The sequence below is a fragment of the Osmia lignaria genome, chromosome 15, assembly GCF_051020975.1.
Source record: "Osmia lignaria lignaria isolate PbOS001 chromosome 15, iyOsmLign1, whole genome shotgun sequence".
NCBI classification, from domain to species: domain Eukaryota; kingdom Metazoa; phylum Arthropoda; class Insecta; order Hymenoptera; family Megachilidae; genus Osmia; species Osmia lignaria.
Genome location: NC_135046.1, coordinates 12,153,721 through 12,171,295, shown reverse-complemented (window position 1 = coordinate 12,171,295; position 17,575 = coordinate 12,153,721). Strand labels below are relative to the sequence as shown.

General features: G+C 39.2%; 1 protein-coding gene across 10 annotated transcripts; it reads right to left on the bottom strand.

Annotated features, from left to right (window-relative positions):
- Positions 1 to 1,482: 1,482 nt before the first annotated feature.
- On the bottom strand, positions 1,483 to 16,955 carry LOC117608258 (histone lysine acetyltransferase CREBBP). 10 transcript variants are annotated; one of them, XM_034333095.2, is made up of 21 exons: positions 16,813 to 16,955; positions 15,200 to 15,355; positions 13,366 to 13,574; positions 12,900 to 13,274; positions 12,527 to 12,815; positions 12,160 to 12,465; positions 9,110 to 12,084; positions 8,873 to 9,030; positions 7,529 to 7,639; positions 7,320 to 7,454; positions 6,766 to 7,242; positions 6,526 to 6,691; positions 6,119 to 6,289; positions 5,802 to 6,035; positions 5,504 to 5,725; positions 5,311 to 5,430; positions 4,925 to 5,226; positions 4,424 to 4,837; positions 3,989 to 4,307; positions 3,481 to 3,898; positions 1,483 to 3,387 (listed from the first exon to the last, which is right to left on the bottom strand). In XM_034333095.2, the coding sequence occupies exons 1-21, from the start codon at positions 16,892 to 16,894 to the stop codon at positions 2,912 to 2,914; spliced, it is 8,115 nt and encodes a 2,704-aa protein (XP_034188986.2). In that variant the 5' UTR covers positions 16,895 to 16,955; the 3' UTR covers positions 1,483 to 2,911. The 10 variants fall into 10 exon arrangements, with proteins under 10 accessions (XP_034188986.2, XP_034188989.2, XP_076548630.1 ...); XM_034333098.2 differs by having other exon boundaries at positions 7,529 to 7,636; XM_076692515.1 differs by having other exon boundaries at positions 3,481 to 3,883; positions 3,989 to 4,304; positions 7,529 to 7,636.
- Between the last annotated feature and the right edge of the window lie 620 nt (positions 16,956 to 17,575).

Here is a 17,575-nt window from a genome sequence, read left to right as displayed (position 1 = left end):
ATGGTCGTTCATCATCCGTATGCTCGTCGTTTAGTTCATGTTTATTTAAAAAATTTATGTAAAACACGTGAGATGCACCAACGAGATTCGATCGTTAAATAGTTTATTTTAATTGTCTTCTTTTTGCGATCGTGAAAGCGTTTTTTTTTTTAAATAAAAATAAATACCAAAAAATACAAACAAAAGAGGGAGATAGAGAAAGAATGTACAATGAGAGGAATGTCTTGTCAACGTCGACAAATTTTCGTAATTTCACACATAGACTGAATAAATAAACTTTGAAAAAAAAAAAAAGAACACACCCAGAAACTGTGTACTTACAATTAGTACGTATTTCTCTAATTTTACGTAAAACAAAAAAGATTCTTCAAATCTCTTTCATAATCGAAACGAAACAAAACAAGATCGATTAATGATTTCAATGAAACCTTTCTCGCAAATATCTCGATTTTATTTTTTATTTTTTTCTTGCGAGATAAAACGCGTTCGACAATTTTTCTTCATCTCTTTACGAATTCGAAGGGCATCGATGTATGTATATATATATATATATATATATTGCATGTGTTTGATTATAAAGTTGTAATAAAAAGTACGAAATCACGGTGACACCGTGTTTCTATCGCGAGTCTTCGTCTTCGAAAACGGAAGTCGCGGCGTCGACGGAAACGCCGCGCGTTTCGAACTTTATACACCGGTTATTGATAACTTCAGATTACGACTAAAGAAAAACAAAAATAAAAAAACGGCTATAACTTAATTACATTAATTAGTTACACATTGTACACCGTGTATTCAACCGAAATACCCGACGATACGGACTCTCGAAGCATCATCATTTTTCGTCGTCGTCAACCGTTATCAACTAGTCATTTAAATAGGTAATCGAAGAAATATATAAAAAAAAAAAAAAAAAAAAAAGAGGGAGGAAACGTTACACCTTAGTTTTACTATGATACAGCACTGGCATAGTCACGTAGTGTCGTTATGTACGTGTATTTGTATGCGATTCTCGTGCAAGGGTATTTTATATCCCATTGCAATGATTTAATATAAACGCGCGCGCGTATGAGTGTGAGAAGGATTCCCCTTTCTCGCCTTTTTTTCCCTCCAAATATTTATACATCTGTTTTTTTTTTAACTTAATACGCGTGAAACTTCTGGTAATAATAGCAATGATGGTAATAATATAATAATCGTAATAATAATAATAATGATAATAATTATTAATAAGAATCAATAATAATTATATAATAATAATAATAATAATAATAATAATAGTAATAATATTATTAATAATAAATTCATAAGAGACAGGGAAATTAATAATAATCGTTATTATTATCGTAATAATAGTATAGTATGTACAGAACGCTTTTCACGCGAGGGTCCGTTTTTTCGGGTTTACGCATTATTCTTTTTCTCGTTTAGCTACACATTTTGATTGAACTGTACATGTTTTGGACCCTCGATTAGAAAAACTTTGTTGTGGTTTTTGTTTTTTTTTTTTTTCTTTCTTTCGTTCTTTCATTAAAAATTAACACGATTTTTTTTTATATAAATCCTCCCGTACTAATTAGCAAATAGCAGCTTGTCGTGAATTTCTACTTTTTTTCATTTTTTGGTTGCGACACCGTTAATCCGCATTGTCTCGCCTGTCCTGTCAGGAAAAAAAAAAAAATATGAGGGGGGGGGGGTTTTGTAATCGTCCTTCCTCGTACGAACGATCCAGCAGATTATCCGAGGATTAATTTCTGAGAATGATCCATAAAATTTCATACCGCTTAAAAGGTACAACCTTCGGCAGCCGTAGCGAACTCTTAATAACAAATTAGCCTAAGTTAACATTACTTAACTTTTCCACTAAATTCTGTTTCTCTTCCCTTCCTTACATATACAATGGTTGTTGGTATCGTTTATCTTCTTCCTCGTCTTCTCGAATATCGTAATTCTCATTTCTCGTTTCATACAGTTCGTATTTTTTTTTTTTTCATTTTTGTTATATACTTTGCATCTCGTCACGATAATAATAATAATAGTGGTATATAATAACTGCATATAATCGCTACGCTAATAATATTTGAACTATTAATTATTAATTAACGTTAAGTATACACAACACATTTGTACGATTTCACTCAGCCTGCACGAGCAGCAGCGAGGGAAGGTAGTATTAAGATGAAAAGGTCGTATTTTAAGGGGAGTAAAAGATAGAGGCAGCAGGGCCATTGTGTTTATGTCTTTGCGTGTATGAGTGTTTTCTTTTCTTTCTGTGTGTACGCGTGTGTTTACGGGGCGAACGTATCAATAGTCTTTCTTGATTTCTTTTCTTTTTTTTTTTTTACTGTAGAGCTTGAAATAATTATTTCTCGTCGGTTCCATCGGATTTGTTTCTTTTTTTTTTTTTTCTTTCTTTTTCTCGATCGAGGACACCGAGGGTTGAGGTACGAGAATACAGTAATGTAAGTTCAAAGTGTTCGTTGAGCCTGCTGTAGAATCTTCATGGAGCATCTAGAGCAGCACCATTATATCACGCTGTATTGCTCCGGCACCTTAAACTCGAAAGTTAGAAACAGGGAACACGCTTCATCCGGATTAATTTGGTCGCACCAGTTGTGTTTGGTACTCTGACTCGTCGCGGTTGAGCATCGGGAACGCACAAGTCGGGTCAGCGTACCGGACGTAAATAAGTTGTACCTGATCTCCACGAAGCTAGGAACGCAGAACGGATGGAGGTTACACACTCTCTCTCTCTCTCTCCTCTCTCTCTGCCTCATGACAGAGAGATGGAATTTCGGCGACACCGTTCATTCTTTTCTTGTGGAAAACGGTTCGCGATACGAAAACGAAAGCATCGGTTCGCTCATTGACGTAAGTAGGCACTAGTATTGACCGACTTCACTAACAGTCACTACAATCCTTCGACAAATTTGGAAAGTTGGTCTTGCGGCGTCATGGGCGTCACTTCACTGGAGTCTGTGCCACTAGTAGGCGGTGGTGCCGGAGACGGATGATGAGGCATGGTACCCGGATGACCGGTCGGCGCACCTGTTCCGCCGCTCAACTGTGAAAGCATCATTTCGCTTGGACCACCGAGTTCGTGTGCCGGTGAATGCGTCGGCGTACCGTGTGGTGGATGATGATGAGGCGATGGCACCGGTCCTGATCGAGGCGAAGGAACTGGCTGATTTCGAGGAGACGGGACCGGTCGCGGTGAAGGATTTGGTTGAGGAGATCGTATCGGGGGCGGAGATCGTACGGACTGCATTAACTGTTGCTGTACAGAGATCCCGGGTGGTCCCATCACGCTTTGCGGAGAAGGTACCGGTGGAGGTGTTGGTTTTAAACCCGGTTGACCGTATCCTTGTTCGCTAAACCCACCGTAACCTGAGGAAGAATACGCGGAATCGTGGCAAGCGTTAGACCACGAACCAAGCGGCTCGACCAACCTCGTTTTCTCGAGAACTAAGTGACCCTTACCGAGAAGAGACGGCCTTATCGGTCGTTGTTGACCGTAGGGAGGTGCTGGTGGTTGGGTAAATTGTTGCTGCTGCTGTTGTTGTTGCTGCTGCTGCTGCTGTTGTTGCTGTTGTTGTTGAGCCTGTTGCTGTCTCTGCATCACCAGCATTTGTTGTTTATACCACTGTGGTTGTTGCTGAACAGGTTGCTGCTGCTGTTGTTGTTGCTGCTGCTGCTGCTGCTGATTCAGCATCGCCTGTATTTGCATCCTGCCCTGTTGCTGCTGCTGTTGATGTTGCTGCTGCTGCTGCTGGTGTTGTTGCTGTTGCTGCTGAGACATCATATGCTGCAAACCAGGTTGTTGTTGGGGTTGATTAGGACCCATAGGTCCACCAACTCCTCCGCCGTATTGACCACTTTGTTGCTGAAGGGCAAGCGCCTTTTTGTTAAGAAAATCATAAGGTAATAGAAATCGTCAAAACCAAGAGTAAGGATAGCAAATAATATGGTAAACGTTAATTAGTCATACCCGTTGTTTAATGAAGGCAGCCATTATCGGTGGATTGCTTTTGAGTATTTGAAGTATTTGATTTTGTTGTTCGGGAGTATGAGGATTCTTAAGTGTTTGCATAAGTTGCTGCAGTACGTGCTTGTGCATCGTGCTTTGAACCTGCGGACCGACCTGACTAACCGGACCACCACCGATAACTCCCGGTTGTCTAGACATCGGTCCACTCATTACCATCGGCTGTGCTTGGTGCTGTTGTTGTTGCTGCTGCATTAACTGCTGCGGCGTTTGTTGTCTCAAGCCAGGAGTTTGTTGCATCACCGCATTCGGCTGATACCTACTGTAAATAAAAATATTATATTGATATTCATATAACACCTGTATGAAACAACTTTCAATTAGAAAAATCGCATCTCTATAAGCAAATAATAACATTCTTCTCGTTCGACAGATTACCTTGGCGTCCACTGATCCATTGGAATGAGATGCGTACCACCGGGATTTGGCATTTGGACCGATATCGGCCGCTGTATTTGCGGCGGAGGCATCACACCACCAGTCTGTCCTCCTACACCAACCCCGACACCGACACCGCTACCTGGCGTTACTTTACCATAACCAACGTGAGGTGCCTGCTGCCTCGCAGCTTCTTCTTGTACTTGCTTAACGACCTGAAGAACGTGTGCAGGTGGTGTTTGCGTGCCTGGTTTCAAACCTATTCCAGGCTGATGCGGCGAAGGTAAATTGGTAGGACTAACTCCTGGTTTCATGGCAACACCGGTTGTCATAGTAACGTTCGAACTCTGTTGCCCGGATTGTATTGCTCCTACGGAACCTGTAGGTCTAGTATTCATCACAGCCATTCTTCTCCTACGATGAAAAAGAAAATTACACGTTGATTTAAAATATGTATAATTCTTAATCTTCTTACTCTATTGTTATTAACATCACTGGTACCTTAACAATTGCGCTTGTTGTAATCGTTGCTGAAGCTGTTGTTGCTTCAATTTATGTTTGATGTTCGAACAGAATGGAACAAGACATTTCGTTTCCTGGCAGTGTTTAGCGTGATAACAACAAAGTGCTATCAACTGTTTACATATTGGACAGCCACCGTTTGTCTTTCGTTTACACACTTTCGTATGTTGCACTACTCTCTTCATCTTCTGACAACTGGTTAGTCGACAGTTAGCATCTCTACACTGACACGCATGCACCAATGACTGGATACATCTTTGTATCGAAAGTTTACGCGCCTCCTGTTTAATAAAAAAAATAAATAGATAAGATACATTCATTGTACTGCTTCCATTATATTTATATCTGTCAGGAAGATACTTTACCTGTGGGTTTGCTTGTTTGGCATCAGCCGGCGATGAATCATCGTCTATACCTAAACCAAGTTTCTCCATATGATGAGGATGACCATCTTTTTCTTTACAACTTATACACAGGTCAAAGTCCTGTAAAAGCATAGAACATTAAACCCGTTGTAAAATTTGAAATATGTGTAAAACTGAATATTTTAATACTCACATCACAAACCGTACAGTGATATCTTGTTTCTACATGGTTCTTACAGTTATTACAAGTATAAACAAAACCTTGGTTGTGCAATTCGTATAGCATGGACATAGAACTAAATTTCGCGCGTCTTAAGGAAGAAAATTCATAATGTCTTTCCTTAGCCATTGTAAGGAAAGCATCGCGACCATCCATGAGGTCACAGTTAATAAGAGGGTCGGGATCCTGAATTGGCTGAAATTTAATGAACGCATTTTTTTAACATATGTTAAAAGAAATAACATATGTAAATATGATTTTAAATACTTACTGCTAAACTGGCTGCACTTTGAGCGCTATGCAACCTAATAACAAAGAATACTTCTTTATGCTTTTCCATAGTTGCAAAAATTTTTGCGGAAAGGTCATTTCCTGTTTGAGGAGTATTAGATTTTTTACTGTTTTTCCTTTGATTCGCTTTTGACTTATTCGACTTTTTAGCTTTCTTTTGCCCTTTCTTTTTCCCATCCGGGCCCGTTTCAGAATCTTCTGATAACGAGAAAATCTGGAACAACATTATAAGGAATATAATTATTAAAAAAAGAAATATCCATCTAATTTGAAACAGGAACTACAAATTATATTTACTGCATTGGCAGCGGCAGCTTCCGCGGCTTCCGCCTGTTTACGTTTCTCCTCTTCCTCTTGGTCTAATTCTTTGATACTTTCTTCTAAAACATTGGGCCAAAAGTCACCTTCAAAATATGGTAAATCTGCGGCCGACGAAAGTTTATCCTCCATCGCTTGTTTCAAGATATCCTGAAATTTACAAACAGAAATTCGTACTTTCGATTCGTATTTGGAAATTATGAACAATTATGAATTTCAATTGTTGTCTGCTAATCCTATGTTCAAATTTACTGGTTCAATAAGAACATTAGCTTTTACAGACGTTACTTTTAGTCTCACTTGACACTCGAGAATAACGATTCGTTCCCAAGTAACACGGAGACTGTATCATAGTAATTAATTATGAGAGAATATATAATATCAACCTTATAATCAAGTACGATCCTTTCAACCATGCCTTTATCCAGCATTTTCTTATACCATTCTTGTAATCTCTTAGGCTTTGGAATTTTTTGCTCTTGGGGATGGCAGTGAAAGATATAATCATCTCCTTCAGAAGGTGGACAAGCCCAAATATGAGCCATAGTGTAGCTGTATCGTTAGAAACGTTTAGTTAATTCTGATAATATCTGACCACCAACTAAATTAATCAACGTGAAACTTACCCAAGTTGTTTCGCGTAATCCAAGTAACCGAGAAGAATTTCATGATACACCGCTGTACGAAATTGTCTAGGCCGGAAAAAGTGTACAGAATCCAAGTATGCGATATAAACCCTTCGAGTATTGGGTGGCGTGCATTCGCTGCCATATTCTTGCACGTGCATGCCGAAAAAGCACACGTCCGTGCCGTCAACCTCTTCGAACGCGAACAACGCTTTGGCTCTGTACGGAAATTCCCCTGGCATATCACCGTTCTCTACGAATCTACTTCTCATTCCTGGCTTCACTTCAACAACTTTATCACTGGACGCTACTACTCTAATCGCAACTTCACCGGCACCGGCTTCTTTTTTCTTTAAGAAATTATTCACCCGAGTTTCTATATAGGTACCCAATTTAGTGACCGGTAAACGTTTAGCGTTAAACTTATTCTCTTTCCTCTTTTGTCCTTTCTTTTTCAAACAGTTATCACAAGTAAACCTTTAATAAAGAATTGACAATTAAATTCTTTGATCATCTATAATTGTTTAATGGTTGTTGAAGTTATTGTTATTTACCCTAAGGGCCAAATTGATTCCATGTGAAGAACACAAATCTGATGAACTTTTCTACCGCAATCTGTACACACAACAAACGGCTCCAATTCCAAATGATCGTTCTTCATCTCCTGGAACTGTTCCTTTTTAATGGCACTGAAATGAAAAATAATTTTCTTCAATATACGAGAACCAATGAAAGTTGATGATTTATCATTTGAATTACTTACGTTTGAGGTTGCGTTGGATCGTCTCCCAATGTCACAGTGTCACCAGGAATGTCGTTGAAACATTTCTGACAGAAGGTGTATCTGTCGGAAAGACCATATGCCTTTAGACTACTGTTCCAATCAATAGTACGTGTTTAGTTCCAAATTTCAATTGGTCAATGTCATGCGTGCATCATACGAAGAAATCAATTTGTATTTCACGCCCCAATCGATGTATCCAAATGTAGAATATCCAATTTTGAGAAATATTTATTTGTATTTGCAATTATACACATGCAAGTAATGTTTTGCCAATTATATACGTTTGGTTCCGTTTCATTATTATTATTATTTTTTTTTTTTTTTTTTTTGTTCCAAAAGTTGTAGAGAATCATCATTTGATGTAATTAACATTGGTGTATATATATATATATACATATATTTTTTGGTTTCATTACAGTTTTTCATTTATCACAGGTATAATTGTTTGATATTTATTTTTGTTTTCATTTTAAGTGTCAGGAATCCAATTTCAATCGTCCAATTTCCAAGTAGTAATTTTTCGTGGCATGAAGTAGTAGAGTCAGAAAGAAGCAAGGGGCGCGGGCAACACAAGAAGCAAGCAGCAAACAAGGATTTGTGTGTGCGTGCGCAACCCATGGGTAGAGCGAAGGTAACATACAAAGAAGAGAAGAGTGCCATAGTTAGACACCATATAATATATACATAAATTACTTGATTGCATATACTCAAGAGTTAGATACGTGTCTTATTAAGAAATTTCACCGTAATTTTCTAGATCTAAATTATTCATCAAGCAAAATTATACTTATAAAAGCATCTAATTTTTTTTTTATGAAGCTTTCATCCCCTTAAGTATATGCGTTAATAAAATTTTAACTTTAAATGTGCGAACTTTACGGGAAAAATACATTCGTTAATGTTATAATTATGATTAAAAAAGAATCTAATAAAAAAACGTGTAGGTCAGGAGACTGGCCTGTATCGACAATTATCACCGACACAGGCTAATTAGCCTGCCACTTTAATCTGGCGTATTCGGTTATAGAACACTTTCAACAGTAAAAAAAAATGTACTCTTCAAGTCGAATGCGCCTAAAGGGAAATCTGGATGTCTAAAACTGAATAGGTAAAACTAATGTCAGTATCCTTCAAAGACAGCCGGGAGCAACAGAAGTCATTAACAAGATGTCTAATTATTATCTAAGTAAAGAAGTTTCTAAAGGGCAAGATGGAGATAAAACCTACTAACATATTCCCATCATGCAGACTATTTTTCTCAATTATTAAATATAAATCCTCTTGCTGCACAGTTATTCAACTAAAATTCTTTCATATACTGACCTATTCTGATAGGAGTAGTACTTTGCGTCTCTCGGTATCGTACAAAGCTGTTTTCCATAACAACAAAGAACCTGTGGATTGAACGTGTACTTTCTTCCGCAACAATATCCTAGAGCTTGCATTACAGGGTCTATTTCTTGTTCGAAAACCTCCGATAGCTAAAATCAAACGAAACGTATTACATAACGAAGAAACGGATATGTAATGCACGAAAAGACTTCAAAAAAAGGACGCTACCTTTGTGCAATATCTGTATACGCGCGAGGTTTTACGATTGTAAAGCCAGGCATTGTCGAACATCATCCACACATCGTCAACGTACTCCCATGGATCACTGTACTGCCCTGTATCCAATTTCCTTTTTATCGTCGAAAGGTCCATAGGTTTTTTAACGATATCAAAATAATCTGGAATTCCTAACGCCTGTGGATCAACAGGCTGTCTGAACGGTATGGATTCTGGATCTTGACGATAAAGCTTCTCCAAAGTAGGCATCAACGCCTGCCGCAATTCATCCGGTTTAAACAAACACAATCGTTTCTTGTCCGCCGACGTTCCACTCGGCTGTATCGGTTCAGGAACCAACGGTTTGATGTCCGGCGTCGTGGAATCTTGACCGGACATCGGCGTGACTGGTTCCTCTTTGATACCAGACGATTCCTCCTTCACGATACCCTCGCCGGAACCTTCTTCCATCGGTTCAGTTTTGATTTCAGTTTTAATAGACACCTCGTTATTAACATTCTTACCACCGTCCATCCTATGATTCTCAGAACCATCCTCCGATTTGATTTCCATCTTCATATTCTCTTCTTTGATAGAATCCAGCTTTCCCTTATTATTATTCATTGGTGGACTAGGAGAATTATCACGATCTAAAGCAGCTGTGATGGCAGCCATTTGCGAAGACATGGACGAAGTTCTTGGCGCGTTAAGCGCGGCTCTTTCCTGGGACGTCATACCTTTCCCAAGATTCGCGAGCCCTGCCGGGGATGGCGTGGTGGCTGGGTGAGGAGGCGTTTGATTCGCGGATGATACCGTCTGATTTGGAGTCATTAAGGAAGGAACTAATGGTGTGTTAGGCGTGGAAGTGGTAGATTGAGGACCGTTCGTCGCTGTCGCTGGACTGGGACTAGGCCCGCTGGAAGCGGGAGGTGGTATCGTTTGAGGAGTCGAGGTGCTGATACCGTTGTCGTTAGGTGTTGAAACGGACAGAGGCCGACTACTGTTAAATTGATTTTGTTGCTGACTATTTTGTTGTTGTATGCCACTGAAAGGTGATGGTGCTTGTGGCATGGACGTCGTCGTAGCACTTTGATTCGAAGTGCTCGTTGGTTGTTGTTGCGATTGATTCGATTGTTGTTGTTGAGCTTGCGATGGCTGCTGCTGCTGCTGCTGCTGCTGTTGTTGTTGCTGCTGCTGCTGCTGCTGCTGCTGTTGGTGTTGATGCGCAATTGCTGCCTGCGCTGCTTGTGCCTGAGAACAACTTAACTGAGCCAACCTAACTTTCATCAGATCAGGAAACTGGTGTTGATTTTGTACAGGAGAACTGTTAGGTAAGCCGGAAGTGCCGTTCGAATTTGGAAATTGACTAGTTGTTGCAGACGTAGTTGTTGTTGTTAAACTTGCTTGTGACATCTGTGGTTGTCCGAAGGGACTGAGGCCAGGATTTGGAACGACGTTAGGGTTAGAGGATGCCTGCCCGTTTGGACTAGGACCTGGTGGGCCAACTAAAATTCCTTGCTGCTGCTGTTGTTGTTGCTGCTGCTGCTGCTGCTGTTGTTGCATTTGTTGTTGAACTTGAGCCTGGGCCTGAGCTTGGGCCTGGGCCTGAGCCTGAGCTTGGACTTTGGTTTGGGCTTGAACCTGAACTTGTTGCTGTTGTTGCGTTTGTTGTTGTTGAGGAAACTGCATTCTATTGTGCGGAATGCTCATTGCAGGTAAAGTTCCAAGTTGTCCCATTGGCGAATGACTTCGTAAACTAGGAGTAACTGTTCCGACTGGTCTCGATGGTGGAACGGTGCCGACAACCGGCGGGGCGCACGGCCTTAAACCCGAACCGGACGTTCCGGAAGGCTGAGGTTGTTGCTGTTGTTGTTGAGCTTGTAACTGTTGTTGTTGCTGTTCTTTCCGTTTCTGTCGTTTCTCCTCCAATTCTTTCTGAATTTTGTATATTTTTTCAGCGAGTAAATGATAATATTCCGATCTCGAATTAGCCATTTCATACATATCACCTTCAACCTTCCTCGCGTACGCAACCAGATTGTGCATTCTTTTATCCAGCATGGCTTGCGGATCTGGAGTTGGAAATATTGCTTGAACCAATTTATGAACAAGGTGATTTCTAAGATCTGGAGTGATAGACTGATGCCAATCCTTTGTTCCCTGCACCGGTGTCGCTGTTACTTGACCTGGTTGAAGTCCAGCTGGAAGCTGCAGGCTAGCCAGTCTGTTCTCAGGAACGTTAAGCTGTCCCGAATCGTTCAAACCAAATAATTGTTGCATGTTAACAGACTGTTGTATGTTCGCGGCAACTGCCGCTACAGCAGGCGTGGGCCCGCTGGTAGGTGCTGCCTGGTTACCAGCTACTCCAACTGTGTTAGGATCAGAATTTAAAGGAAGAGACACATTTGGAGCGACTACTTGTTGTCCAGCGCCAACGACTGACTGACCGGGTGCAGGCTGAGTTTGAGGTTGAGCTAGCCTAACGTTTCCAATCGAACCGGGAGCTCCCTGCATGGTCGGCGCTGGCATTCTTCTACTAACACACTGACCAGGCACCATACCAGACGTCGTCGTAGGACACTGAATACCTAAAGCATCGTATGCTCTTCTCATCTCGGTTGGACTTGGATTTGGTTGACTATTTGGTTGTGTTGTAGATACTGCGGCAGCGTTTGTTGTTTTATTCTTATTTGCTTGCTTCAAAGGTAAACAGACCGGACAGTCGTTACGATTGCAATGTTTCCAATGGCTAATAATTTGTCTCGAGGAACTACAGTGTGGTACTGTACAATTCTTTCCTAATTGACAAGATGTCATATGCGTCAAAACATTTTTCATAGTTTTACAATCTGGCAACGAACATTGCCAGCCAACGTCGCCGTTCGCTTGACTTTGCCGTCGTTGACATTTATGCGCATGAAGAAGAAGAACTAATTGTTGTTGAATAAGTTTACGCTTTTCTGGATCGGTAGTTGATTTTGTTGCACCTAACGAATTATAAAATTCATTTAAATTTCTTTAATCAACGGTCACTTTATTTAAAATTAGAAACTAATACTAACTAGTCGGAGCTCCAGCGCCAGGTAATTGACCCTGAGTAGCCTGTTGCGGGCCAGGTTGTCCTCCGCTTGGTGCACCAGACTGAGGTTGAGCCGGACTCGGAGCAGGTGGTTGAGCTTGTTGTGCCATACCACCTTCCTGACCTCCCACAACATTCGTAGAACCAATGGGACCTGCAGTCCCACCGAATCTACCAGCTTGCATCGCAGTCATATTTGTTCCCACTCCTTTTTGTTGGGGTGCAACAACCCCGACAGGACTGTTAGTACACACGGGAACGCCAGGGCCTTGCCCGCTAGCTGGAGATCCTTTTAAAAGATTAAACATTTAAACGCTATCCTACCATTTATAAATCGTATGTATACCTACCATAACCATAAGGACTGGACGCACCAATCTGTCCCATATTCGGCATATTTGCCATATTTGGAGGAGCTTGCATTCGTGGTCCTCCTTGTCCAGGACCAACAATACCGACTTGATGTACTTGTTGATGCGGACTTTGCCCCCGTGTTGGACCTACCATATGAGCTTGTTGCTGTTGTTGCATTGCAACAGCTCTAGTATTCATTATTCCAGGTCCATTTTGCAACTGAGCAACACCATGCGCTCCACCTGGGTGATGAATTCCTTGAGTATTGGGACCCATCATAGTTACCTTAAAATATAAAGAAACAATTGATCATGTATACTATAAAGATCAATCTATTTTGATACAAGTAAAAATTCTGTTAAAACTTACAGTATTTAAAGGTTGTTTGTTCAAACTGTTTGTTACAATTAAACTTCCTCCTGCCATTCCCCCCATATTATTATTTCCACTAGCACTGCTGGTCATAACTAGGCCAGAATTCATTCCACCTGGCATTGACATGGTAGGATTACTTCCCGCCATGCTCATCGATGATTGAAGGCTTCCCATCGAATTTGCGATAGACATTTGATTATTTGCCAAAGAACTGGCTATGCTACTCGGTAAATTTCCCAGGCTCACGACCATTTGAGGATCTACTACTTTAGAGACAGAAACATTTGGTGGAGATTGCATGTTTGGACTTTTATTACCCAAAGTACCAGTGGTCATTACTAAAGAATTAGCAACCAAGTTCTTGTTGCCCTGTTTCAACAAAAGATGAAAATAAATAATGAAAATATTTTATTACATGCTGTACATACATATAATACGTATATATTTTACATATACGAACTTGTTGTTGTATTAAGTGATGTGAAAGTTGTTGCTGTTGCTGTACATGCTGTCTGAGTTCAGAGTCAAGGGCACCATTTTGCTGCCCTGGTCCTGGGCCTGTCGCGGGTGGTTTAGCACTCTCAGTTGCAGAACCCCAAGAGCCCGTTGATAACAGATCATCAGGAAGATCATTTTCAAGATCAAACATATCTGTGTTTGTTATGTAATCTGAGAATAAATATTTACATTAATGATTACTACTTATTGTATGTAATGCTGTAAAAAAATACTGGTTACTACAAAAGTAAAGCATTAATATACCATGGCTAGAGAAAGTATACAATAATAACATGTCTGTTATACCTTCAATCTAAATACATTTTCAACTACAATGCTTATAAAACTTTAATATTGTAGGAATTTAAAATCACTTTTCTAGATAACCAGTCTTTAACATTTAGGTTCAGATTATGATTGAATTAGATGTAACAGATACCATAGAGACCAAAAAACCATTAGTAATATTATAAAGATAAGGTTCAGCACCGTCACCATAGCTTTTATCCAAAGATTTAATAGTAAGATCTTTGTACTACTGTATAACATTTGATGCATGTTGTATAATATACCTGCATGTAAATCTACACGCACATATATGCACACATGCACACACTTTTTAACACTTGCATACATATCGTGTTTCAAATAATAAAAAAATTGCATTTATGCTAATTAAATTAACTTACAGTATTTGAAATATATATTTTTCAGGTACAAGTATTTCTCTGACTTACTTGACTATTCAAAACTAACCATACAACAACGGAGAAAAAAGGGGTCAAATGCAAATATTCAAAAAAGAGATAAAAGAAAATAAAACAAAAAAAATTCTACAACAAACTACATATAAATATAAACAAATACATAAATAAATAAGACATGAGACATACACTGCGTGAGCGTAACTTAAAGTTATTTGTCCTATAGCAGAATAACAATTTCTTCACAATAAAGACGTGCTAAACTACAAAAGCAGCAAAGCTACTGATGGCAAACTTTAGAGTAGACAATCATGCGAAGAAATCAGAGTCACTCTAAAGAGTATTTACAACTGTTTGTAAATGGAATAGTTTTCAATGCTTTAATATTAACAAAAAAAAAATAAAAATAAAGTTTCTGAAACTCGTATAAAATATTGTAAATCACTTTGTGAATTTATTTAATTTATTATATCAATCACCTGCAAAGTACAGAAGTATATACAAAACATTATCTCTACCTACCTAGTTAATTATACTTTTCATTTAAAAACTATCAAAACATTATGTGAATTAATATAATTTCATCCTGGTGTAAAGTTTCTATAGCTCTGTGCATGTGTGTCGCATGTCCATATCATGTTTATTACTTAGATACACTTCGTACATTTAAAACTTATGATATATTAAAATTTCCATACAATACATTAAACCACTATGCGTGTATACATTATTTGTTTTACAATGTTTTTAAAGTGATCCAATTTTTCTCCAGTATTTTATTTAAGATAATATATTTCTTACATTTATTTATATCAAAACAAGTAAAAATACAACCCTTTTATTAATTTCAACTTGTATAAATAGCAACAATAATTATACGAACCATAGTGACAATATGCTAAAACTATTACATACTTTCTAAAAAAACATATTAACTATCTATCCGGAAGATTATGACATAAACTGGAATTAATCAAACAACTTTGTAACTTTATGGTACCAATAAATGAGATGAATGGACAGACAAACAAACTCTGTAGTGCTGGACTTAGTATTTTTCAACTTTTTGCTGGGTTTTGTATTAATATTTACTTCTTTTCTGGACGGTATGGTTGTTCCAATGTGGCTGCAGCTGATGCTGTTGCAGATGTAGCTGTTGTGGCGGGCCCTGCATTTGTTGCATGTTACCACTGCCACCTCCCCCGTAGTTTGTATAAGCATGGTGCATCATTAGAGGCGCCATACCCACTACATATATCACAGTTTTTATTTCAGACTGTGGAAAAACTGTCTATGCTTTCTGGATCACAACTTTTAAGTAGCAGAAACAGCCTAATCCTTCTTTTACACAAAACTAATGTACATAAATGAATTGATACAAATTTTTTTTTCTTCAAAGACTATGTCTGCCACTTACTTTGTGTAACCTGACTAGATTTTGCGATTTATACATCAAGTATTTAAGTGTCATGATCATGATTTGATTTTACATGAGATTACATGAAATATTACTGAGTTCAGAAACTGTTAAAGTAATATAAAATAGCGCTTAAAGAAAATAAGGGTAAGAAGATAGTTAGCGCATCAATCATGCCAGCATAATATTCTTTGTAATTATTATCCAAAACTTCCATGCATTCGTCGTGCACTACAAAAATCAAATAAGAACTAAGTTCAAAGTTGACTAAAAAAAATTTACAAAATATTATTATTTTATAATGTTAAATTTGTCTAAGAGAAAGAACATGCAATAAGACAGAAGTTATAGATTATTGAGATGCAAACAGTTACTTTAGGTAACACTGACTATGTCTATAACCTCTGAGCAAAATTTATACATTACATGCAAATTGTTTATTGTTTAACATTAATAGCTTCACAATGAAATAAACGATAATTGAGTGATTGTTTTATCACTGAATCTCATATCTGAATGGTGATTAATTGATAGTAAAGTATTATATATCAAAACATGTAGTACATGGTAGCACTGTGTCACAACAAAGCATTACTGTTTCTCAAATATTGTTTTTCATAAATAAAATACATAATAAATTCACTTAAATGTCTGGTCATTTTGACAGATAATTTTAGACAATGAAGTTTGTACAATTTGCAATGTAGTGTTATTTCCACGACGGTATTTCTTCAATAATTTAGGTTAGTTTATAAACAGCTAACTAACAGCCAGATACGAATTTCATCCGTTAAACGCATCAATGAAGCAAAGAAAGCTGTATTTCGAGGATTTTAAGATACGCTGAATACAGGGCCCCTGTCAAAGGATGACACTTTGTAACTTAGAATAAAACGATCAGCTACAACCACAACACTTTCCTAGAAGTTCAAAAATGATATAACATGTGGTAAATAGATCATTGTTGTTTCGATACAATCTTCGACAAGAAGAATTGCATTAACAAAGAGAAAATACAGGGGGTGCATCTCTTAAAGAAAAACCTAAGCATGGACATGTGATAATTTTGCTCAAAGGTTGCACCCGTCAACGGATTGACAGTATGCCTTTGATAAACGGCGGGCATATTTTTCTCAATGACACAAGATACGTGCAGATCGCGTAATTGAAGAGAGGAAAAAAAAAACTTTTATGCGCTACTTGCAACGTTTATCCATGAAAGGTTAGTCGCGGTACGACTGTTGACTTAATCCACCAGTTTTAAGATGAAATCAAAGTAAGAACTTACCCGCGGAGTCCGAAGTTCCTTGAAAAGGATCTCCGAGCTTCGGCCGCTTATTCGGCGGGCCGTCCACCAGGTGGTCGGCCATGGTTTCTTTTTAGGGTTAATTCTTTCTTCTTTCAGGCTATTTACTGTTGGTAGCAAATAAGCGGCGGCGGCGGCAGCAAGTCGGGACGACCGCACGCACGCACGCACGCAGGCAGGCACGCACGCAGGCACGTATACACGGGTACACAGAGACGGGCGAAATGGTGCACTACGCCACTAGAAGACCGCTGCTGCTGATGCTGTTACTATTGCTATTGCTGCTTCCTCTATTTCGGTGAAGCCGCGAAAATTCACCAAGCTTATAGGGTATTCGCAGGCATGACAATAATAATGAAAACCGCGGCGCGTGGAGCGTCCCCGAGCACGCTTCGGTACACGATCAACCATTGGGCATCGTCGGGGGTACGTCGAACCCCGCGCTAAAGCCCACACACACAGTAAATTTTTCAACGGGCGCACGGGCCACTCGCGCGAGGACGAGACAGGCCGAGAAGTTAACAGGACTATCGGTATTGCAATCCGAAGGATCACCACCGCGATTAAATGCACACACTATCGAACGAGTCCTCACGTTTAACTTGCTTTAGTCGGTCGCACACTACTCGTCAAACACTCGAGTGTGGCGGACTGGCTGCGCGCACGGCGCTAGCTCGCAGCAACGATATCGCTCTCGAGGCCCGCTGGCACCATCTTCCTCTCCTCTTCTCTCGCCTTAGCACAC